Here is a 22,039-nt window from a genome sequence, read left to right as displayed (position 1 = left end):
TTGGTGCACCCACAGGGCAGGGGACAGGGCAGCAGGGACCCACCACTGTCTGCCTGCAAAGGTGGCTGCTCACCTGCACCCAGAGGAGGGACCCCAGGCAGCAAGACCCCATGGGGCCCACACCATGCCCATGCCATCCTCCTCCAGGGCTGCAGGGGCAAGGAACATGGCCCTTTGAGACATCAGAGAATCCATACAGGCTTCCCACCAGCCTCATCCCTGCTCTCAGGCCGGCATGGGGGCAGCTTCATCACTCCCAGATGCCCAGGGTGGAAGTTGTTTTATTAATTAAAATGGAGGGCAGGACGATGGGGGGGCCTTGGCTCATCTCCAACCTTTCATAATGGAGCAGCTCTGTACCTCCCCTTTTCCCCTCCCAGGGTAAAACCACCCCAATTTGGCTTAGAGCCCTCGGCTGGCTCTTGCCCTGGTTCCCCAGGGAAGACATCGGGGACAGGTGGCACAGGGTCGCTCTGGGACAGATCCAGCACCCCTGGGTGCTGGGGAGCAGTACAGGGTGGGGTAAGAGCAAGGAGGAGATGCAGCCCGCAGGCAGCTCTGGCAGGTAAGTGGCAGCTGCCTGCCCAGACCCGCACACTGCCTGCCTGGACCTGAGGGTTTGGGGGAGCAGCACCGCAGCAGGTGCTGATGTAGGGAGCAGGATGAAGCCCAGCACCACTGGCTGCTCTTGTCCCCTGCTGGTACCTCAAAGCTGATCTGGACCAGAAGCTCCCAAGGAGCTGCCCCACAGCCTGCCCAGGCAGGACCCTGCCCGCAGCACCGTACCCCAGCCTGACAAACACCAGAGAGCACCCCAGCAGATCCCACTGTGCCAAGGAAATCTGCAGTGCCTGGACTCCCCAAGATGCCCCTGGGCAGTGCCACAGACAGACAGATAGACAGAGCGCCTGCTCCTGGCCCTGCTTATCAAGGAGATTTATTGATGTGCACAGCAAGGACGGGTGGCACTGGCCCCAGCTCCCCGGGCAGGCGGGCAGGGAGGCAGGACAAGGCGCGAGTGGGCAGAGAGGGGCACCAGCCAGCCCCTCACCCCACAGCCAGCACAGCCAGAGGTGGCACAGGGACAGGGACAGGCACTGCTGACACTGGGAAAGGCAGGAGGCAGCCAAGCATGGGCCTCTGGTGGCACCTGGGCAAGATGGGCACAACCACCAGGGGGGTGGTTGGGACCCAGATTTTGATGGCACAGCCAGGACACTCAGCACAGGTGTCACCATCAGGCCAGCTCTGAGTGCAGCCAACGTGGGATGGTGCCATCTTGGTGCCTGGCATGCTGGCTGGTGTTTGCTGTGGCCACCCCTGCCCTCTTTATAAAGCCTCGTGTCCTGCTGCTTGGCACCCCCCGTCTTGCCCCTTACCAGGGCACTCAGCCCTCAGCGGGCAGCGGGGGCACCGATGCCAGGGCTGGCAGGAGCCGGGCGTAGATGTCGATGCCCCGCAGGAAGACTTGCTCGTTGAGGAACTCGTTGTGGTCATGAAGCAGCACCGGAGTGCGGTTCATGGGCGAGAAGCCGATAGCAGGGTGTCCTACCTGGGGATGGGGAGGGTAGAGAATGAGGTCCCCCACATGCCCCGCTCTGCTCTGGCATTGCTTCTGCTGGGGGCTGCAGGTCCCACCCCGGGTGGGGGACCCATGGGGGCACTGGCATTGCACTCACCGCTCGGATGTAGCGGCTGTCAGTGGCAGCTGGGAAGATCTCAAGCTTGAGCTGCAGCTTCCTGACAAGCAAGACCCTGCGTCAGCATGGGCAACAGGGCAACTGGGTCCCCTGTCCCCCTGCCACCCTGTGGGCAAAGTGACCATGCCAGGAAGGTCCCTGACACCTGCAGGATGCTGAATCCCATCCCTTTTAGGGGGACAGGAGAAGATGCCCTGGCATGGCATAGAGCATCTCCTCCTATAACCCCTGCCACCATCCAAGACTCCTGGGAACCCTCTGGCTCCCAGCAGAGAATGTCCCCACCAGGGTCCTGCCCTTCCTTGGGACACTACTTACATGTCCCTGCAGGCCCCACTGAAGGCTTTCCACCACGGGTCCGACTCCTCGGTGGAGGTGACGTTTTGGTCCATACATTTCTGACGGAGGAAGAGGGCAGGTGAGGGACAAGGGGGTGGGCATGTGGCAGGGGAGGGATGGGCATGATGTGCCCAAGTGGCCAAGATCCTTCACCTGGAGAAACTCATAGGTCACACCGTCCCCAGCATCACGGCACCATGCAGCCACCTGCTCCTCGAAGGCCTGAGGTAGAGACATGAGGAGGGGTTTGAGCGGGGTACCCCCCAACCCACTGCCCTTCTGGGTGGGGCCAGTGTGACACCCACCTTCAGGTCCACGGTGGGTGGGATGCGGATGTCAAAGCCAACTGCCATCTCAGAGGGCACCACATTGAAGGAGACGCCCCCCTCCAGTATGGTCAGGTTTAGAGAGGTGACATCCCCTAGGGTCAGGCTTGAGTCGGACTTGAGCCTCGAGGACACAAGGGAAGGTCACCCTCTGCTACCCGGGAGGAGAAGAAGTGCTCTCCCACTTCACCGCCACCCCCAAATGGGGAAACTGAGGCACGGGGCAGCAGCACCAGATCAGAGCCTGGCTTGGGATGCCAAGGGCCCCCTCCACAGACTGAACTGAAGCCACCACCATCCTGCTGCCTGTCTCCTACCTCTGCCTCTCACTCTCCCTGAAGGCCAGGAAGGAGTTGATGACTTTGTGCTGGGGAGAGAAGGGCAGGGATGAGGAGCAGCCCTATAAAGGGGCACCTGGCAGTCCCAGGGTGGGCAGGGGGGTGCACAGTAAGTACCCCCCTCTCTTACCATCTTCTCGGCTGCCGTGTTGCTGATGAAGCGAGACCCATGCCCAGGGCTGCCCATGCACTTCACCTTTATCCCTGCGGCCATGGGGGGAGAGGGAGATGTTGAGCAGAAAGTCTGGGGCAGCACCAGTGCCCCAGCACACAGCGGAGCCAGAGAGGGGGTGGTGGGCACACAGCTACTCACACCACGGGCTTTTCTCGCCATAGAAGACACTGAAGGTGTCAGATGGGCTGGCCAGGCCTGTAGTGGGCAAAGCCGGGGGGTCAGTGGGGCACAGGGATGCCATGACGTGCCTCCTCCTGCTCTGCCCTGGCAGCATCTCCCCTCCAGGCTGGCACCGAGTGCATCACTGCTCGGGGGAAGGAGTCCCCGAGGGTGTCCCTGGAGGCCATGCTGGGTCCCAGTGCCCAGGAGACGATGTCAACAGGCAGAGGGGTGCAAGGCAAGAGGGGACACGTCCTTGTGCCAGCTCTGCCACCACTCACCCTCGTCCAGGGCAAAGCCCACGTTGAGTGCTCGGAACTCGGGACGCTGCACGAACGCCTCCATGCCCTTGTGGCCACCCACCTCCTCATCTGTGAAGGAGAGCCTGGCATGGAGGAAGGAACTGGGGCATCCTCCAGCCCACTGCACCCTGGCCCTCCTTCCATGCCAGCCTGGGCGCCACCAGTGCACCCGATGTCCTTGGACATGGAAACTCTTCCAGCTTCAAGCTACATGAGCTCCAAATCTGGAGAGGCTGGCACACCACAGGAAACTCCTGCACATCACCCAGCTGCCAGCCCCTCCTGTCCCTGTGACAGGGGACACTCTGGGGACTCACCAGGCACAAAGGTGAGGTGTATGGTGCGGGCAAAACTTTTTCCCTCTGCCTTCAGCCTTCGGATAGCCTCGAGGTACCTGCAGGGAGAAGGTGGTGCCTGGGTATCACAGAGGAGAGGGGCTGGTGTGTGCTGAGCTACCCCAGGAAGTCAAGTGGTGGCACTCTCAGCCCCAGGGATCCTGGGCACAACGGCATCCTGTCCTGCATCACTCTGAGGTATCTCCATTCCCTCCCTTCCCAGTGGCCGCAGAGCCCTCCACTCACTGGATGGAGACACACTTCATGTCCTGGGCACCTCGGGCATAGATGTTGCCTTGTGAGTCCTTCACAGCCTCAAAGGGTGGGTAGGTCCAGTGCTCCTGTGGGGACAGCAGCCATGATGGCACAGGAGCATGGCAGGCACCAACTCCTCTTCGCCTGTCACCCCCTGTCTTCCCACCATCCCCATCCCACCCCTCGCCCTGTCCCAGCACCTCGAAGACGGGAACGACATCGGTGTGGGAATTGAGGACGATGGAGCGCAGGTGGGGGTTGGTGCCTGGCCAGGTCAGGATCAGCACCACGTAGCCCTGGCACACCTGTGGAGCAAGGGCAGCATGTCACTGGGGTCCCATCTGGGGACAAAGGGGCTGCAACCGGCCAGCTGGAGCCAAAAAGCACCAGCCTGGGAAAAGTTTCTTGATGCCACCTGGCAAGTCACCCCTTCCTCCACTAGGAGAGGGCAGGCAACAGAAGCAGGCATGTCTGCACCCCAGGGCCAGCCTGAGCATGGGTGCCAGCTCCTGGCTGCAACCCAGACGGAGGACAGGAGACAAATCTACTGTCTTCCCCCTGTGCCAAGGACTCCCCTGGAACAGCTGGTGCCCAGCAGGACAGATGTCCCCAGCCAACATGACCCTGCCAGGTCCCCAGCTAATCATAGCACAGGCAGCCACAAAGGTCAGCGGAGATCAGCTCAAATACCAGCTTAAGGAAGGGCTCAGGTCAGCAGAGGATTACAGGCAGAGGGGATTCACTCCTGCCCAGCTCTGGGGCAGTGATAGGGGAACAGCCCAGTCACTAAGGACTCAGACACGGAGGGAGGGAGGGAGGGAGGGAGGGATGGGTGGATGGGTGGATGGGTGGATGGATGGGTGAACTGAGGCTCACGCCTTGCCTCGCTCACCTCCACTTTCTGGCAGGTCAAGCCCAGGTCTGTGCCGACGCGCTCCAGAAACTGGATGGCTGCATCTGAGGAGGAGCAGGGACGCCCAGAGTTATGTCAGGACCTTGGGGACCCCAAGGCTCTCTGGGGCTCCCAGGCCAAGGAAAGAGGTGACCAGAGACAGCAGGTGATGGAGGTTCTGGGCACAAGTAGTGGTCAGGAGTAGGGACAGGAGCAGCTTGTCACCACCCCTTTGGGGCGAGGACTAGGGGAACATGAAAAAATAAGAATTGAATGGGGCAAGTTCAGAGGGGACAGCCATCCATAGGAGATATAGGAGCTTCCCACCAATAAAGAAATCTCAATGTACTTTAGTGGGAAGATGGAAACATTAACAGAAGGACATCTACACTGGGTTGCTACAAGTATCTGTCCCAGAACCAGGGCACTGTGGAAAGGGGTGGCCCCCGGCGCAAGGGGTTGAAGGAAGAAAAGGCAGCTCTGGGTGCAGAGACGTCCCTGTCCCAATCAAAGACGCCAGTAGAGATAAGGCACAAAGGTGTTTGCTCCTTAACACCACAATCAAAACAGCCCTGGCCAAGGACTCGGGCACCCAGGTCCAAAGACCAGAGCTGCAAAGCTGTGTTGCCAGCTCCCCGCATGGCTCCCCATCCTGTCCCCCCCCATCCTTACCGTAGTCAGGTTTGGGGTGGACAGTGTCAATCCTCAGGTACTCCCGGAAAAGTGTAACTGAGGGGTTTTCCAAGGCCCCCGTGCTCTTCCCAGTCTTCCCAGGTGCCATGGCAGGAGCTGGGGTTGTAGAGCTCTAAGGGAAGAGCAGGAAGATGGTTAATCACCCACCGACCCCTCCAAAGTCCATTGGCAAGCTCAGTCGTCACAGAAACTGAGGCGGGATGGGGCAAAGGTCTCCTTAGTGTGAGTCCTGGGATGCTGCCACTACAGAGGTACCCCCAACTTGGGTACGGGGGTAGGATGGGGTATGTGCCCCATGTCATCCTTTCATCCTCACCCCAAAGCGCATGTTCCCGCCCCAAACGTGGTGCCAGGGCAAGCTGTGATGCCCAGGTGTGGGGTGAGATCCAAGGAAGGGCCAGCTGGGGTGTAGAAGGCTAGTAGGGAGGAAAGGGAGGTAACAAGGTGGGGAAACGGGCTATAGAGGGAAGAAAGGTGTAAGGGGCAGGGACACGTAGTAGTTGGGGTTACCTGGTGATTACAGGCCTGGGGGTGCAGGCAGGGAAGGCAGGATGCTGGTGTAAGGGGATGCAGGTAAGGAAAGGGGGACACTGCCTGCTTACGGGTTGCAGGAGAGGTGCAAGGAATGGTGCTGAGGGTGCAAGGAAATGGGGGCGGTAAAGGGTGATCAGGTGCTTACAGAGGACAGAGGGGCTTGGGGGGTACAGGAGGGTGATGGCTACTGGGTGTTTGAAGGGTGCTGGTGGCTAGGGGAGCATAAGGATATAGGGTGCTGCGGGGTACATGGGGGTACAGCAGGAGGGGTCAAGGGGAACACTGGGGGATATGGGAGCAGGGGGTGCAGAGAGCCTACAAGAGGGGTGCAAGGGGACTGTGGCTGGGCGTGCAGGGGGGTTCTGTGGCTAGGGGTGCAAAGTGGCACGGGTAGGGTGCAGGGATACCATGGTTAGGGGTACTGTGGTTAGGGGGGCAGTAGGGGAAGGGGAGGGCAGGATACCGTGTTTAGGGGTGCAGTGCTTGCGTTATTGGGGTGCAGGGGTAGCACAGGAAAGAAGGCAGAGAGGTGCTGGATACCATGGTTGGGGGTGCTTGGGAGTGCAAGATACCGTGACCAGCAGTTCAAGAGTTCAGGGGTGCAGAGTACCATGGTTAGGGGTGCAGGGGAGTAGAGGGAGGGTGCAAGGGGGTACGAGGACGCTCAGGTTACCGTGGCTAGGGGTGCAGGGGGGTAGCGGAGCGTGCTAAGCTGAACGGGGGGTGCAGGTTACTGTGGTCAAGGGTGCAGGGGGGTACGGGGAGGTGCAGGGTACCGTGGCGGGGGCCGCGGGCTCGCGGGGGGCGAAAGCACCGGAGCACACCCCGCGGACTGCCGGGCGCCGCCGGCCCGACCCCGCTCCCCGGGCCCCCCGCCCTGGCCCTACCTCCGCGCTGCTGCCGCCGGCGCCCGCCGGGCCCCGCTCCGCCCGCTCGGCGCCGCTCCGCCCCGCCCCGGAGCCGGCAGCGGGCAGGAGGTGGGCAGAGGCAGGCAGGGGAGGAGCGGCGGGCACGGGATGGGCTAAAGGTAAGGGACGGGCAGGGGGTACAGCGGGGACGGTCAGGCACCCTCCTGCCCCGCACCAGAGGCAGAGGGATGGGGCTGGAGCCGAGGAGGCCCCGCGGCGCTTGGGAACACACGCAGAAACCAGAACAGCATCAGTTTATTTGCCTCGTGACAGGCAACACCCTGTCCCGCCAGCAAGGGACATACTCAGTCTCCACCCTCTGCCACCCCAAAAGAGAATGGCACCGCTCACACCAGCCACCTGTGCCTCCCAGTCCCTCGAGACACCCTGGCCCCCTGTCCTCCGCTCAGCAGGGGATGAGGCGGCTCTCACTTCAGCTGGCGCAGGAAGCCCAGCAGGGCCTGGTGAAAGTTCTCTGGCTTGTCCAGGTAGCAGGCATGGCCGGCATCAGGCACCACAGCCACGCGGTGCCTGGGGAGGTGCCGGAGGCTCTGCAGGGCCTGGGGACCCAGGCTTGTGTCATGGTCACCGTAGAGGATCAGGGTGGGCGTCTTTGTAAGAGGAGAGAGAAAATCAGAGCAGTTATCAGATGGGGAAATGGTCACCATGCTTCTGGGCTGTGCCCATCTCCATCCACCACCCTGGGGGGCTGCAAAGCCTCCCTATCAGCTAGGGGAGCCATAAATCCCCCTCACTCACCCCAAAACAGGGTTGCCCTCCATGCCACCATGCTTTCATGCTACCCAGCACCCTGGGTGCTGGTCCATGAGGCTCACCAGTGCCCAGGGACCTCTCAGGAGCCCAATGACCCACCTCACCTGGACACGCTGGTACTGCTCAGCAGTGTAGTCCTTGGTGCCCACGGGCGCCACAGGCACAAAGCCAGCCAGCCGGTCACCCCATGCCAGGAGGAAGGGCAGGGCAAAGCGGCCGCTCATGGAGGGGCTGACGAGAATGGGCCTCCGCATGCGCAGCTCCCGGAGAACATGGTCCAGAAAGGCCACCCGGCCCTGCTCCGTGGCCACTGTCTCCGCTGGAGGTGAATCACCATGGCCTGGCACAGGGCAGAGGGTACACAGTGACATAGGGCAGGGGGGATTGCACAGCCTGCAACCGTCTCTCCTCACAAGGCTCAGCCAGCTTGGCAAAAAACAGCCACTTGATTAAGCCCCAGCAGTAGCCACGTGCCAGTTGGACGGAGCCAGCCCCAGCCAAAAGGGTTTGGGTGGCCATGGAGGTCAACACCCCAGGGTCCCATGCACACTGCCCCAGGGACCACTGCTAGCTTCTTAAAGAGGTCCAGAGCCCACTGGCAGACTGAGGAACCAGAGCTCCCCAAAAGGATCAACTTAAGCACAGTGTCATAGTCCTACCGGGCAGATCTATTGCGACCGCATGGTAGCCTTCTCCAGCGAGCAGTGCCAGTGTGCCCAAGGCCTCCCAGGTCTTGGAGGTGAACGCCTGGCCATGCAGGAACAGGACATCAGGCCTACATCAGGAAGACAGGCAGGAAAGGGGTCAGGGAACACGCCACTGCTGCAGATGTCCAGCAGCCATGAGGGCTGGCAGGGCCAGACCCCCAGGGACTGTCACCCCACACCTTCCTGCACCCCGGGAGCCAGAGGGCTGACCCACCTCCCAAGGCTGGCGGTGCCACCGGCCTGGGGCCCTGCGGAAGCCTCCCTGTAGAAGACGGGGGCCTCTCCCGCGGCCATTCCTGTCCGCATGGTGATGTTGGTCACCTGCTGGTCCCGCTTTCCCCCGGCAGGCTGGGCACCCGCCAAGCGCTGCACATGCTGGGCAGCCGGGAGCAGGAGGTAGAGGGTAAGGGCGAGGAGCGCCCCGAGGAGCAGGAGCCCCAGGTGACTGCGGGCAAGCTGCATCTCTGCTCCTCCTGGAGAAGGAAAATGGCAGCAAGGGGGCTGGCAGCCCCAAACCCACTGCTGTGGAGCAAGCCCCAGATCACGGTGCTCTCCTCAGCTCCGGCCTGCGACCCTCGCACCCCGTGCTGCCAGCCCCGCTCGGCCCCGGGCTCCCGAGCTCCTGCTGGCTCCGGCCGCCGGCCCCGCCGCCCCTCAGCTCCAGCCGGGACATGCGGCGCCCCTGGCCCCGGCCCGCACGGCGCCGCAGCGGCGACCCCTGGCTCCGCCTGGCGGGAGGCCGCAGCGCTGCAGGCCCCGAGGGCTGTCAGCCGGGGGCCTGCCCGCCGCACCGAGCGGTCGGCACGGCCCCACCGAGCCGATGCCTCGGAAGAGAACGGACGGTGCCGGGAGCGGAGCTCCGGTTTGGCAGGGCCCGGCACGGCCTCGGCTCCGCTCGGCAGAGCTCAGCGGGGCTCGGCGGGGCTCGGGGACACTCGGCAGAGCTCGGCTCGCTCAGCTAGGGCTCGGCTGGAGCTTTCGCCTCAGCTCGGCTCGGCGAGCGCTCGGCTGAGCTCGGCTGTGGCTCCGCTAGCTCTCGGGTAGGGCTCGGTAACGCTCGGCTCGGCTCGGCTCGGCTCGCGTAGGGCTCAGCGGGCCTCGGCAAGAGCTCGGCAACGCTCGGCTCGGCTCGGCAGGGCTCGGCGGGTCCGGCAAGCGCTCGGCAACGTTCGGCTCGGCTCGGCAAGCTCTCGGGTAGCGCTCGGCGGTGCTCGGCAAGCGCTCGGCAACGCTCGGCAACGCTCGGCTAGCTCTCGTGTAGGGCTCGGCGGGGCTCGGTTCTGAAATAAAGGACTATCCCTCGTCTTTATAGAAATGTACAAGTGGTGCAACAACCCTGTCCTTGCAAAAATGTGCGGGTTTATGATAAGGAGAAGGGAAAGTTAAGTACTGACCGATCAGCTAACTATAAGTATTAGAAGACAGCCCCCTGTTTTGCATAAACCACAATTCTAATGTGCATGCTTAATTGCCTTATACATATTAACTTCTCCGTTCTGGGATGCCTAGAGTAAGATATAATGAACAGACAATGCATGAAAACCCATGTTCCGTGTTCTGTGCGGTAGGCGTGTCAGAGAGTTGTCATCTCCGAGCACCTCGGCCGATGGGGAAAGGAGGAGGGACCTTGCGGCCAGGAAACGAGCAGCTGCCTCCCCCCTCCCCGCCCCACCGGCCTTCGGACCCGGGACACGACCCCCCGGCCCCGCGGTGCAACACGGAGCGGGAGGCGAGAGGCGGCCGGCACTAGCCCGACCCCCTGGCATGGCCGCCCCGCAGCTCACCGAGGGCACCGTCACGGTGGAAGGCCAAAGCCTGTTCTACCGCCGAGCCGAGCCGGCCCAGCGGGCACCAAAGCTGAGCGTCCTGCTATTGCACGGCATCCGCTTCTCCTCCGACACCTGGCTTCAGCTGCGGACACTCGCCACGCTGGCTGAAAACGGCTACCAAGCTGTGGCTATTGACTTGCCGGGTAAGATGTGGTGAGGAGCACAGCCCCAGAGCGAGGTGGTGGCCATGGGGGAGCTGACACAGCCACTTGGGTTTGTGATACCAGGGTTGCGACCCTGGCATCCTGCTGTGCTGGCTTCTCCTGGTCACAAGGAGGCAGGGAACTTGACAGGGCAACTTCTGTCTCCCATGGCTCAGGGCTGGGGCGCTCGAAGGATGCTGTGGCCCCAGCGCCCATGGGCCAGCTGGCACCAGGAGCTTTCCTGAAAGCTGTTTTGGAGGCTCTGTGCCTGCGTCCAGCTGTGGTGATCAGCCCATCGCTCAGCGGCATGTACTCCCTGCCCTTCTTCTTCCAGCACAACCATCTGCTCAAGGCGTATGTGCCCGTGGCACCCATCTGCACCGAGAAGTTCACGGCAGAGCAGTATGCCCAAATCAAAGTATGGCCTGGAGGGACATTGAGGGAGGTCAGGGAACATGGAGGGGGCAGTGAGAAGGGGACCCTGGCACCATGGTTGAGCAGGGGGAAGGCCAAACAGGCCAGAAAACCCATTCCGACTGGAAAAGGGAAACATGATGGTGAAGGAACATGACCATGGGGTAACAGGAGGGAAAGGGGACAGTAGGAGATTCCTAAGTTTGAGCCTCAGTTTCCCTTTGTTGTGGTGGGTGGGGGAGAAGGGCAAGTGTCCCCCCTCCATATCCTAGTTCCAGGGTGTCCCTTGCCAGAAGGAGCAGGTGCCTGGGTGCTATTGGCAGTCTCAGAATTTGTTGCCCCTTTCCAGACACCCACGCTGATCATATATGGGGACCAGGACACAGAGCTGGGGCAGGCAAGCCTGAACAACCTGCGGCACCTCCCCGAGCATCGGGTGCTGGTGCTACAGGACGCTGGACACGCCTGCTACCTGGACAAGCCCAACGAGTGGCACCACGAGCTCCTGGGCTTCCTGCAGCAGCTGGAGTGAGTGGGATGGGACATGTGGAGGGGCCAACAGGACAGGGGGATGTGGCCAGCTCACCCCCCCCTGCATCTGTGCACACACCCTTGTGCCAACCCAGCTGCACGCCTGGTGTCCCCACCCAGCCTCCCTTAGGACCAAATAAAACCGCAGGCTCTGCCACCACTTTCCTGCCACCTTCCTCCTGCTTCTTTCCGTCCTTTCTGCCTCCTTTCCTGATTTCCACCTCCTCCATGGCTGCCATCCCATGCAAGTTTGGGGCAGTGACAGCAGGGGAGGTGCAACCACCAAGGGATGGGACATTTGGGCAGCGCTGCCCTGTGGGTGGGAGAGTGCTGGCTGCGAGGTGGCTGGAGCGCACCCATCGCTTCTGGTAGGACCCCCGAGAGACTCGGTGCCCAGGGAGCCCCAGGACTGTGTTTGGGCACAGGTAGGTCTCCTGGACTGGTGACATCTGTGTCCCTGGCCTGCCAGCCTCCTCTTCATCCTTCTCTTCCTCCTCCTACCCCTCCTGGCTGGCAACCAAGTCCAGGGTAATCCACAGGGGCTTAAAGGGGACTTGCCAGCCCCAGCAGGCTCCTGACCATGGCAGCCACAGCCCAGTGCCCTGGGAAGGCAGGGGGTGGATTTACTGAATGAGTGGCTGCGATGAAGAGATGGGGGGGAGGGCAGGGAGGCCTGACAGATGCCTGTCTGGACAGACAGGGGGACAAGCCCCCTGCCCACCACCTCATCTCCTCCCACTCAGTGCTGCTGTGCCAGGCACTTGGGGGCACAGATGGAGCCAGCAGCAGGGTGCCCCCCTGACACCCCCCCTTCCCCAAGCCTGCCTGGGCTTTAGCTGCTTACGCCAGGGCCCAGGAGGATTTAGTGGGGGAGGTAGCGAGGTGGGGGCGGGCACTTGTCTGTGGGCACAGGATGCCTGTGTGGGGGCATGGGGCAGTGCCAGGGGTGCAGGAGCTGGTCCCTGCCCTGGCAGGTCCCCTGTCTGGCTCTGGCAGGTCCCCTGATTGAGCATCTCTTGCCCCTCACCCAATTTAGCAAGGTGTTGCAACCCTGTTGCAGTCCCAGCCCCCCCCTACAGGGGTGCCTCTGCCCTCCCCCCACCCTCCAGGTCCTCTCCCCTAGTAGCACCCCTGGGTGCCGGCGGGCCCTGAGGTGTCAGCCACCCCGTCCCTGCCCGCTCCGGTGTCCTTGAGCCCTCGAGCCCTGCCAGCTGATCGGCTTCCAGGAAAAAAAAACCGCAATTACAAAGAGGGGCGATGTGTGAGCCAAAGGGGGGGGCAGGGGGGGACAGGAATGTCCCCAGCGGTGGCAGATGGCCTTACCCAGGGTGCATTGTTCCTTTTAGTGTCTCTTATCCGCTGTAATAGGATCCCGGAGGGAGGGATGTGGGAGAGGGGAAGAGCGAGGGGGGCCCCGGCGTGGACCGGGGTGGGGGCCGGGGCTGCCAGCCTGGCCCTGGCCTGTCAAGCGGCTCATTGTTCCTGCCCCGGGTATCACTGGGCGCCGCCGGGGACAATGTGGCACTGAGCGGGGTGGCCGGCGGCGGAGGGACGAGGCGCACGGAAAGGTACCCGCCAGTCCCCTTCCCGGGGGGCTCGGGGACATGCGGCCGGGAGGGCGAGCGGAGAGAGGTTCCCCCTGGGACGGGGTGGGGGCTTCCTCCTGTCCCCCCCGTCACCTCCCTTTGCCACCCGAAGGTGCCCGAAGGACGGGCGGTGCCCGGTTTCGCAGCTGTCCCGATGCCAGCCACGGGACGGGGACAGGGCAGGTGGCCTGTGCCCATCACCGGGCCCTCTGCTGTCTCTACCAGCCTGGCTCACCTGGGGTAGGGCACCCCCCTGCCCGCGGACCCCCACATCGCCTGTGGCAGTCGGGGGACACCCGTGCCCTGCCGCCTGCCCCCCACCCCACTGCCAGCCTCGTCCTTCTCTGTTCCGGTGGGATCTTTTGTCCCCGGCAGGTCCCTGCTTCCGTTCATCCCCGGGGGATCCGCAGGCTGCCCGTCCCCGCCGGCACCACGCACGGCTCCGGAGGCTGCAGGGAGAGGGGTTACAGGGGGGCCACCACGCTCCCCCTTCCCATTTCATTCCCCCCTCCATCAGAAACAGGAATACTCCCCCTTCCACAGCCTTTCCCCCTTTTTCCAACCCCCCAGTAACTTGGGGGGGGGGGGAACTGGGGTGTCCAAACCACCCCGGGAGTGCAAGCTGTAGCGTTTGGGGGTGCAAGCTGTAGCATTTGGGGGTGCAGAGATGACCAACCTGCCCCCCCCCCCCCCCGCCCCATTACCCTGATGCAGGAGATGTGCTGTAGCAGTGGTGAGTCCTGCCAGCACCTAAAATAACTGCCCCCCCCCCGCCATGCCCGCAGGCACGGGCCCCAGCCCCAACACGGGTGCTTTGTTTCAAAGCCGCTTGGCATCACCCGGCTCGCCGGGAGCCAGCGGTGCTGTAGCCGCCCACCCGTGCCCAGACACACGGCAATTGTCCTCCTCCCGGCCCCACACTGGCACCATGGGGTCCTGGCCACCCCCGTCTCCCAGGCTCAGAGTCTGAGGGGGGCCCTGGGATGCTCGGGGAGGGGGAAAGAGTGCAGCAGCATCATGCATTTGGCATCATGCCATGGTTCACATCGGGCTGGTGGTCTCCATCAGGGAGGTTGCCTCAGTTTCCCCTGAGGCTTTGCACACGGGAAGGGGGGAGGAGGAGGAAGAGGAAGGCTTGCACAGCCTGTGGCCCTGGGCACCACAGAGCTGTACAAGCCTCTCCCACTGGAGGAGAGCATACTGCCCTTGCCTCAGTTTCCCATCTTCCCAGCCATGGTGCTTTTCAGGCTGCAGATTTTGTGGGGGGGTTAGCTGGGGCCTCCCCCCTTTCTGGAGACTGCTATGTCCACAGGCTCAGCTTGCCCTCCCGCCATGGCATCGCCGGACGGAGCCAGCAGTGTGAGCGGCAGCCCTGAGGACACGGAGCTCAGCATCACCCTGACCCTCCGCATGCTCATGCATGGCAAGGTAACAACAGGGGGGGCTTAGTGCTGCTCAGGGGGTCAGCAATGCCCAGAGTGGGGGGCCACACCCTGTTTTGCTCCCCTGCTTGGGACCCAATCCTCCCAGTAACCACATCCCCAGCAGTATTTCTTCCCCTGTTCTAAGCCAGGGAGGGGCTGTTCCCATGCCCTAGTATGACCAGCAAGCCACTCAATGTCCCAGTGGCCACAGGGCAGGGATTGCCCATCTGCCAGGTTGTGGGCAGAGGAGGGATGTGGCAGGCAGGGAGCTGCCTGCTGATGGGGCCACCCTCGTCTCTGCCTTTGCAGGAAATTGGCAGCATCATCGGGAAGGTAAGATTCAGGGTCCAGGGCACCGCTGGGTCCAGGCTCCCCTGGACCTGACCACCCACCATGTTCCTCTCCCCGCAGAAAGGAGAGACGGTTAAGAGGATACGAGAGCAGGTAAGGGCGTCCTGGGGGTTGCCAGAAACTGCTGCCTGTCCTGCCAGCACCTGGTGGCTCCCACGTGCCCAACCCTGTCCCCCTCATTTGCTTGTGGCCCCCGGGAAGCTGTGGCTGCACCCTGGGGAAGGCTGCCTGGGGCAGGTGGGAGGGGGAAAGCCTAGGTCTGCAGGCATCGAGACCACTCGTGGTGACCTCTTCCCTGTGTGGGGGAACATCGAGCTCAGGTCCCACAACACCCCTGATGGGGTGTGACACTGTCCCCAGAGTAGCGCACGCATCACCATCTCAGAGGGGTCCTGCCCCGAGCGCATCACCACCATCACCGGCTCCACTGATGCCGTCTTCCGTGCCGTCTCCATGATCGCCTTCAAGCTGGAGGAGGTAGGCAGCCCCATGACACCCCTGCTGGGTGCCCCCCAAGCCGGAAGCATTCATCCCACACCGGTGGGCCTCATGGAGGTCCAATGCCACTTTTCCCCCTGGTACCTCACAGGACCTGGGAGCAGGGAGTGATGGGGCAGCAGTGGGCAGATCGCCAGTGACGCTGCGCCTTGTCATCCCAGCCAGCCAGTGTGGCTCGCTCATCGGCAAGGCAGGAGCTAAGATCCGGGAGATCCGGGAGGTGAGGCGTGCTCTGGGTTTCAGCTCCCCTTTTGCCCTGGGGGGTATGGAGACCCCGGCATGGGTGCTGCTGCAGTCCCATGGGAGCTGTGGGAGGTGATGCAGGTGATGCAGGAGTGGAGCATCGCCCTGCGCACCTTGTAAATGTCCCTGGGGGCCCAGGAGGAGATGGGAGGTTTGAGGTGCTGAGCCCCAGTGGGGAGTGACTGAGGGACCCCAGAGTCTCCCTTTGCGCCCCCAGAGCACAGGGGCGCAGGTGCAGGTGGCTGGTGATCTGCTGCCGAACTCCACCGAACGGGCTGTCACCGTCTCAGGGGTGCCAGACACCATCATCCACTGTGTGAGGCAGATCTGCGCCGTCATCCTGGAGGTACCCACCGAGCCCCCTACCCAGACCTGGGGGGCACGTACTGGCTTCCCCACCACTCTCTGGGGCTCCCATGCCCACCTGGACCTGGGCACCAGGCTCTCCCCATGCTGAAGCCCCTAAAAGCACCCTGCCTAGGTGGTGCTGCGGGCCAGGCCCAACTTGTTGGGGAGGTGGGGGCTGAAAGGGCATTTGATGTCATCTTTCATCCCCTCCACCTCCTTCCCTCCCTTTCCAGTCGCCTCCGAAGGGGGCCACCATTCCCTACCACCCTGGCCTCTCCCTGGGCACCATCCTGCTCTCTGCCAACCAGGTAAGGGTCCACAACCCCCTGGGGGACATGGGGTGGCCAGCGGGGGCCAACCTCTGCCAGTGACGGCTGACTCCAGTGGGCTCAGGGTGGCCTCCCTGCCCCAGAGGGGTGGCCTGAGGGAGAGGTCCCCACCTGGCCCCCCATTGATCCACCTTCCTTCCCCCTTTAGGGCTTCCCCATGCAGGGCCAGTACAGTGGGGTCTCTCCCGCAGAGGTGAGTCTGTCCCTGTGGATGCCCAGCGCTGCTCCCATGGGCACTGGGGCTGTGCCCTCTGGGACAAGGGCTGCTGGGGGTGCCCGGCCTGGGAGGCACTGACTGCCAGTGTCCGGCCCCAGCAAGGGACAGGGGACCTTCTGCCAGCACCCCTAACACCTCCTTCCTCCTCCTCCTGCTGCCCGGGCAGATGACGAAGCTGCAGCAGCTGTCAGGGCACATGCTCCCCTTCACCTCCCTGGGCCACGCACCCTCCATGGTGCCAGGTGAGCATCTTCCGTGCCCCGCCCAGGGCTGGGGTTGTGGGATGCCCCTCCTGACCCACCCAGCCACCTGGCACTGATGAGGGTGTCCCCATCCCCTGCACTTTCTCCCATCCCAGTCCCCCCCAGCATGGCTACCTGCCCCCCAAAATGACCCTGTCCTTGATTTCCTGGGGTCCCTGCACACACCAGAGCCCCCCCAACCCTGCAGTGGGGAAGCACTGGCACCCAATTATGACTGATCCCTATGTCCCATCCTCCCTGCCTCTCCCCAGAGATCCTTCAGGTTTGTCCCCAGGGCCACTGACTGTCCCAGCATGGGCTTGGTGTGGGGGCAGAGACCTACTGGAGACCCACCACCCCACTGCTAACATCCCTGTCTCTCCCTCCAGGCCTGGACACCAGCTCTCAGAGCAGCTCCCAGGAGTTCCTGGTGCCCAATGACGTACGTGTGGGTCCCAAGAATGGCGAGGGAGGCAACAGCTTTCCCCCACCCAAATGTTCCACCCCACAGCCACTTTGCAGGGGCCAGCAGGGCCCAGTAGGACTATGACACAGCTACTTTGCAGGGGAAGCTCTGCCTTGACCGTCAGAGTTCAGGAGAAGCAGGGGATGGTGGGGCAGAAGCAGCTGGAAGAAAAGGGAAATTGAGGCACAGGGGGGAGAAAGGGCTTGGCCAACACCAAGGAAAAGCCTTGGGATGTGGCAGCCCAGCAACGCCAGCCAGGAGGGGCTTGAGTGAGACCAAAAAGCAAGGTTTGCCCAAGGAAAGCAGTGCCCTGCCCTCTTGGTGTCTGCCTCAGTTTACCCAATCCTCCCAGGTGTAGAGGGTGGCTGGGTGACCCCCTGGGAGCTCTCTGCTTGCTGAGGCTCCTCTGGCAGCTGCCAGCTCACCCCAGTCCCTGTCCCTCCAGCTCATCGGCTGCATCATCGGCCGACATGGCAGCAAGATCAGCGAGATCCGGCAGATGTCAGGTGCCCACATCAAGATCGGGAACCAGACCGAGGGCTCCAGTGAGCGGCATGTGACCATCACAGGGTCCCCCGTCAGCATCACTGTGGCTCAGTACCTCATTACAGCCTGGTAGGTGCCAAGCTGGTGGAAAAACATTCTGGCTGCTAGTGAGGGGTGGCACCTCCTTAGCACCTGAATGCAGATTTTGGGGACACCTCGAGCCCAGCATCCTCAGGAAGGGTGAACAGGGAGTGATGTGAGGTCCTGAGATGGTGGGTGCTAGAAACATGACCCCACGGGGTTTGAGCCCCAGCTTTTTAGCCTTCCCGAGAGGATGTCTCATGGAGACCTGTGCCAGAAGGGATGATACACAATGTCCCTGCACCCTAAGATGGGAAGTTTGGGGTAGGGACCCACTCTGTGACCATGGTCCTCACCACCCCATCCTTCTCACTTGCTTCTGCAGCTTAGAGACAGCCAAATCTACCTCCCAGGCGCCACCGGGCGCTGGCTCCATGGACCTCGGCATGGGCTTCTCCCAGCCCCTCACTCCGGGCTCCGGCGCAGTGCTACCCACCGTCGCTCCAGCGCCCCCAGCCCTGCTTGGCGCCCCCTACACCATCTCTCTCTCCAACTTCATTGGCCTCAAGCCGATGTCCTTCCTGGCGCTGTCCCCGTCCTCTGTGCCAGGTCCCAATGGCGGCACCAACACCTACACGACCAAGATCTCGTCAGCCAACGGCACCAAGAAAGCTGACCGGCAGAAGTTCTCACCCTATTGAGCCCCACCAGCGGGTGGGCAAAGGGGTCCAGGGTGTCACCTGGTGCCAGGGACATCTCCCTGCCACCCACCCTGTCCCCCAGCCCCTGCCAGGGACCCCATGTCCGGGGTGGACCCCGTTGCCCCTCACCCCAGGGAAGGGAAGAGTTTTCCCAGCAGTCATGCCCACTGGAGGAAAGGGCCGCTCCACTGCCGGCTGCCCGGCCCAGCAGTGCTGTGCCCCCCTCCCCGATTTTCCTGCACGGGGACCACATGCCCTGGTTTTGGTTGGGGGGGCTGTCCCTGATGGCCCGCGGTCCCTTCTCCCAGTGCTGGTGTGGGACCCCTGCCTCCTGCCCCTCCGCCTGCCCACCCTGCTGTCCCACCCCTGCCCACCCTCTGGCTGGCACCCAAAAGCTGGATTGCACCAGATGAGGGGCTGCCTGGCCTCTCTGGGGGTCCCCTTTCCCCTGGCTCTGTGGGGGGGCCCTCCCCAATCACCTCCAAGCAACTCCATCCAAGAGCCAGTCCCTGCTGGCTTGGAAATGCTGTATATATAAGTCTATATTTTTCCTCCTTTGTAACTTATCAATGGTTTAATAAAAAGATAAAATTTACAAGAAGAAAAGAATATCCCCCACTCTGGGTGGAAACACCCCCCGCCCCCAACCAGGGGCAGCCTCAGCTCCTGGGGACATGCGGTGCTGGCTAGAGCAACGTCTCTGTGCCCAGAGGGGTGCTGGCCCTCAGCCCCAGTCTCTCTGGGGTTTTTCCCAGAGCAACCCCTGCCATGGGGCAGTTTGAGAGGCCATGGGGCAGTTCTGCCCAGTTATTACTGGGGCAGGGATGTCTCCCATGCACTGTGCCAGCACCATCCCTGGGACCTTTGTGGGTGGGCTGGGGGTGATGTCCCCCTCCAGCAGCCCCCAACAGGGTCCAGTCTCTGTTCTTGCACTAGAGACCCCATGGGAGGGTCACCAAGCCTTGCAGAAAAATGACACCAAAGGGAGACAGCAGGCCCAGGTCCCCTCTGGTTGTCATTGCCCAGGAGCACACTGCACACACTGCCCCCCCTGCCCCATGCCACTGTGTCCACCCCAGTGCACCCCTGGCCAGCTGCCCAGTTTGGCTGGCATGTGACACCTCTGACTGGGCTTCAGCTGGGCAGCTGTGGCCATCAACAGCCCAGTACGGACTGCCGTCCCACATCCCTGCCTGGGGGACAGCCCCTGCCAGCTGGGGGGGACAGGGGGCATGGCTGGGCATGGCCATGGGCATCACATGCAGCCACACCAGCTGGGAAAATCCAGACATGGCCAGAGCCAGTCCTGTGGTGACATCCCCCTGGTAAGCACCATGGGTGACAGGGACTCCTCACCCAGGTGTTAGTTTTGAATTACACAGCCAAGAATGGAGGGCTCCATGTCACCCATCCAGGCTCAGCGGGGTGCCCAGGACCTTGGTGTTACTAGTGTTAGTGGTGTTAGCTAGGCCATTGCTCCTAGGTAGGGTGCAAGGGACATATCCTCCCCACTGGCCAAGAATAGTCCCAGTAGAGTGACAGAGATGGAGGTCTCCCCTCCTCTGCCCCTGAATAGGAGCTCCTTGGCATCCCATGTCCCCAGGAGAGCCTGTCCATGCAACTGGGCTGTGCTGGTGGGGACAGAGCCTGTCCTAGCCTGCAGAAGGGAGATGAGGCTTCCCCAGATAGGCAGAGAAACCATTTTCCACCTTAACCTCAGAGAAGAGGCAAAACTTGAACAAGGACCTCTCCACATCCAAGTGGCTGGGTCCAAGCAGGTCCAGTGGGTCCCTGGCAGGTCGTGTGTCCCCATCCTGTTCCCAGCATGGCAGGACAGGGCCTTCTGCTTCTCAGCTGCTCTCCTCAGGAGGTTGACCTGGGATAGGGAAGACCATCTTGGTCTGGTCCAGCCTGTTCCTGGGGCTAGGGCTGATGCAGCTGGTGTGCATCTCCAGTGTGCAAGTCGCTCTCTGGAGGAACTGCAGGAAGTTGTCCTGGACAGAAGCCTCTGAGACAGAAAGACAGATCTCCTGGCCCAGTGACCAGTTGAGACAGCTGCGCCGGAGCCGGGCCAACTCCTCCCGGATCTGGCGGTTCAGGAGCCCATAGAAGAAGGGATTGATGGCGAAGGAGGAGTAGGCAATCCAGGTGACCACCATCTCCCCATGCCCACCACCCACTGTGCCAGCAGCAACAGAGGAGTGCAAGTGGAAAGCAAAGAAGGGCAGCCAGCAGCACAAGAACTGCCCCACAATGAGGACCAAGGTGAGGATGGCCTTGTTGCTTCCCAGAAAGCGCTCTGAGGTCAGCCTGGGCAGTGGCAGGTTCCTGGTGGTGATGATGGTCACTTGGCTGGCGATGGATTCAGATCGGTGTCTTGGTGCAGCTGCCTGTGCCGGTGCAGGCACGGGTACATGCTGCAGGGATGCCATCCGGGCCACGCGGTAGACACTGCAGTAGACAGCAAAGATGAGGACGGTGGGCAGAACAAAGCAAACTATGCTGAAGAAGATCACAAAAGCCTTCTTGTGGGCCCCAGGGCTCCAGTAGACTGTGCAGCGGCTGGCACTGGTGGCCCCATTGCCTAGAGGCCAGCTCACCACTGCCAAGATAGTGATGAGAACAGACTTGACCCAAATGAAGACCATTCCGGCCACCGCCAACCTGATGGTCATCTTGACCTCATACCTCATGGGGTGGACGATGTAGTAGTACCGCTCCACGCTGATGATGGAGATGGTGAGGATGGAGGCACTGATGAAGCAGACATTCAGGAATATCATGCCCTTGCACTCGGCAATGCTGTAGATCACCCTGTTGAAGCAGGAAGAGCTGGAGATGATCCCCAGGGGCATGAGGAAAATGGCAGAGAGGAGGTCAACCACGCAGAGGTGGCAGACGAATATGAACTTCCTGAGAAGGGGGGTTTTGAGAATGACGACCATCACGAGGGTGTTGGCCACCAGGGCGATGAGGGTGAGCAGGACCATGCAGAGGAGTCCCACCACCTCCTGGGCGATGGACTGCTCGGGAACGGAGAGCAGCTCTGGGCTGTCCGTGGTGTTGAGCCCTGTTGGGCTCGCCATCCCCCCTGAGGGCTAGGCCAGCAGATCTGGTGCCTGGGCAGCCAGGGCTCTTCTCCTGCATCCCTTAGAGGGAAAACCCACCACAACCACAGACATTTTCTTCTCTTTGCCTGTTGGGGAGGGGAAAAGGGCATGAAGGAGAAGAACTAAAACAAGAGAAACCCACAAAGAAACCCGGAGATGATCTGAACCCCTCCAAGATGCCGGAGCAGGGACAGGTGCCTGGTGAGGTCACAGCACCCTGCCTTCCCCAGGGCTGGCATTGGGCTGACCCCAACGCTGGCACCTGTGGGCACCTGTGCCAGGCTGACACCCCATCCCCCTGCTCCAGCACACCCTGGGGAGGGATAGCACGAACCTCCTGTGCCAACCCTTCTCCAGCTGTGGAGACCCTGGGGCAAGTCCCAGCTCACCTTTGCTCCTGGGGGTGGGTGATGCTCCCTTCTTCTCCAGGGTTCTTCTCACCACCACCACTCCTGCAGCACAATAGGGGCTGCCAGCCCCTGTCCAAGGCCACGCTCCCCCTTCCCCGCCGCCCGTCACCCATTCGTCATCCTGTTTGCCTGCAGCCTGCCAGCTGCGGATGGCACCAGCTGTCACTCCCGGGTGCTGCCTGCACTCGTGGCG

At 62.3% G+C, this 22,039-nt stretch overlaps 6 protein-coding genes across 8 annotated transcripts in view; 3 read left to right on the top strand and 3 right to left on the bottom strand.

Moving 5' to 3' along the window:
- LOC136105806 (semaphorin-3F) overlaps positions 1-22,039 on the top strand; it is a 111,461-nt gene that overhangs the window by 29,253 nt on the left and 60,169 nt on the right. The gene's annotated exons all lie outside the window — the stretch shown is intronic.
- On the bottom strand, positions 920-7,029 carry ACY1 (aminoacylase 1). Of its 2 annotated transcripts, none has more exons than XM_065845727.2 (15): positions 6,936-7,029; positions 5,494-5,626; positions 4,822-4,886; positions 4,130-4,234; positions 3,921-4,015; positions 3,657-3,733; positions 3,319-3,408; positions 3,017-3,073; positions 2,834-2,907; positions 2,683-2,732; positions 2,345-2,489; positions 2,193-2,261; positions 2,019-2,098; positions 1,680-1,740; positions 920-1,552 (listed from the first exon to the last, which is right to left on the bottom strand). In XM_065845727.2, exons 2-15 carry the CDS (start codon positions 5,600-5,602, stop codon positions 1,388-1,390), a joined length of 1,242 nt encoding a protein of 413 aa, XP_065701799.1. In that variant the 5' UTR covers positions 5,603-5,626; positions 6,936-7,029; the 3' UTR covers positions 920-1,387. The 2 variants fall into 2 exon arrangements, with proteins under 2 accessions (XP_065701799.1, XP_065701798.1); XM_065845726.2 differs by lacking the exon at positions 6,936-7,029 and adding an exon at positions 5,831-5,857.
- LOC136105849 (protein ABHD14A-like) lies at positions 7,194-9,523 on the bottom strand. Its single transcript, XM_065845728.2, has 4 exons — positions 8,652-9,523; positions 8,390-8,505; positions 7,835-8,070; positions 7,194-7,567 (listed from the first exon to the last, which is right to left on the bottom strand). Exons 1-4 carry the CDS (start codon positions 8,897-8,899, stop codon positions 7,385-7,387), a joined length of 783 nt encoding a protein of 260 aa, XP_065701800.1. The 5' UTR covers positions 8,900-9,523; the 3' UTR covers positions 7,194-7,384.
- LOC136105823 (putative protein-lysine deacylase ABHD14B) lies at positions 10,051-11,514 on the top strand. Its single transcript, XM_065845676.2, has 3 exons — positions 10,051-10,409; positions 10,586-10,827; positions 11,173-11,514. Exons 1-3 carry the CDS (start codon positions 10,202-10,204, stop codon positions 11,353-11,355), a joined length of 633 nt encoding a protein of 210 aa, XP_065701748.1. The 5' UTR covers positions 10,051-10,201; the 3' UTR covers positions 11,356-11,514.
- PCBP4 (poly(rC) binding protein 4) lies at positions 12,766-18,935 on the top strand. Of its 2 annotated transcripts, none has more exons than XM_065845546.2 (13): positions 12,766-12,922; positions 14,253-14,368; positions 14,674-14,697; positions 14,776-14,808; positions 15,076-15,192; positions 15,305-15,433; positions 15,674-15,802; positions 16,038-16,112; positions 16,282-16,326; positions 16,517-16,592; positions 16,982-17,034; positions 17,504-17,673; positions 18,011-18,935. In XM_065845546.2, exons 2-13 carry the CDS (start codon positions 14,273-14,275, stop codon positions 18,324-18,326), a joined length of 1,263 nt encoding a protein of 420 aa, XP_065701618.1. In that variant the 5' UTR covers positions 12,766-12,922; positions 14,253-14,272; the 3' UTR covers positions 18,327-18,935. The 2 variants fall into 2 exon arrangements, with proteins under 2 accessions (XP_065701618.1, XP_065701619.1); XM_065845547.2 differs by having other exon boundaries at positions 12,901-12,922; positions 15,081-15,192.
- Positions 20,177-21,412, bottom strand: GPR62 (G protein-coupled receptor 62). The gene has a single exon (XM_065845228.1). It carries the CDS (start codon positions 21,410-21,412, stop codon positions 20,177-20,179), a length of 1,236 nt encoding a protein of 411 aa, XP_065701300.1.

This window comes from Patagioenas fasciata, chromosome 10 (assembly GCF_037038585.1).
Source record: "Patagioenas fasciata isolate bPatFas1 chromosome 10, bPatFas1.hap1, whole genome shotgun sequence".
In the NCBI taxonomy this organism is placed as follows: domain Eukaryota; kingdom Metazoa; phylum Chordata; class Aves; order Columbiformes; family Columbidae; genus Patagioenas; species Patagioenas fasciata.
Note: the sequence above shows the minus strand (reverse complement) of the source record. Positions and strands in the feature narration are given on the sequence as shown.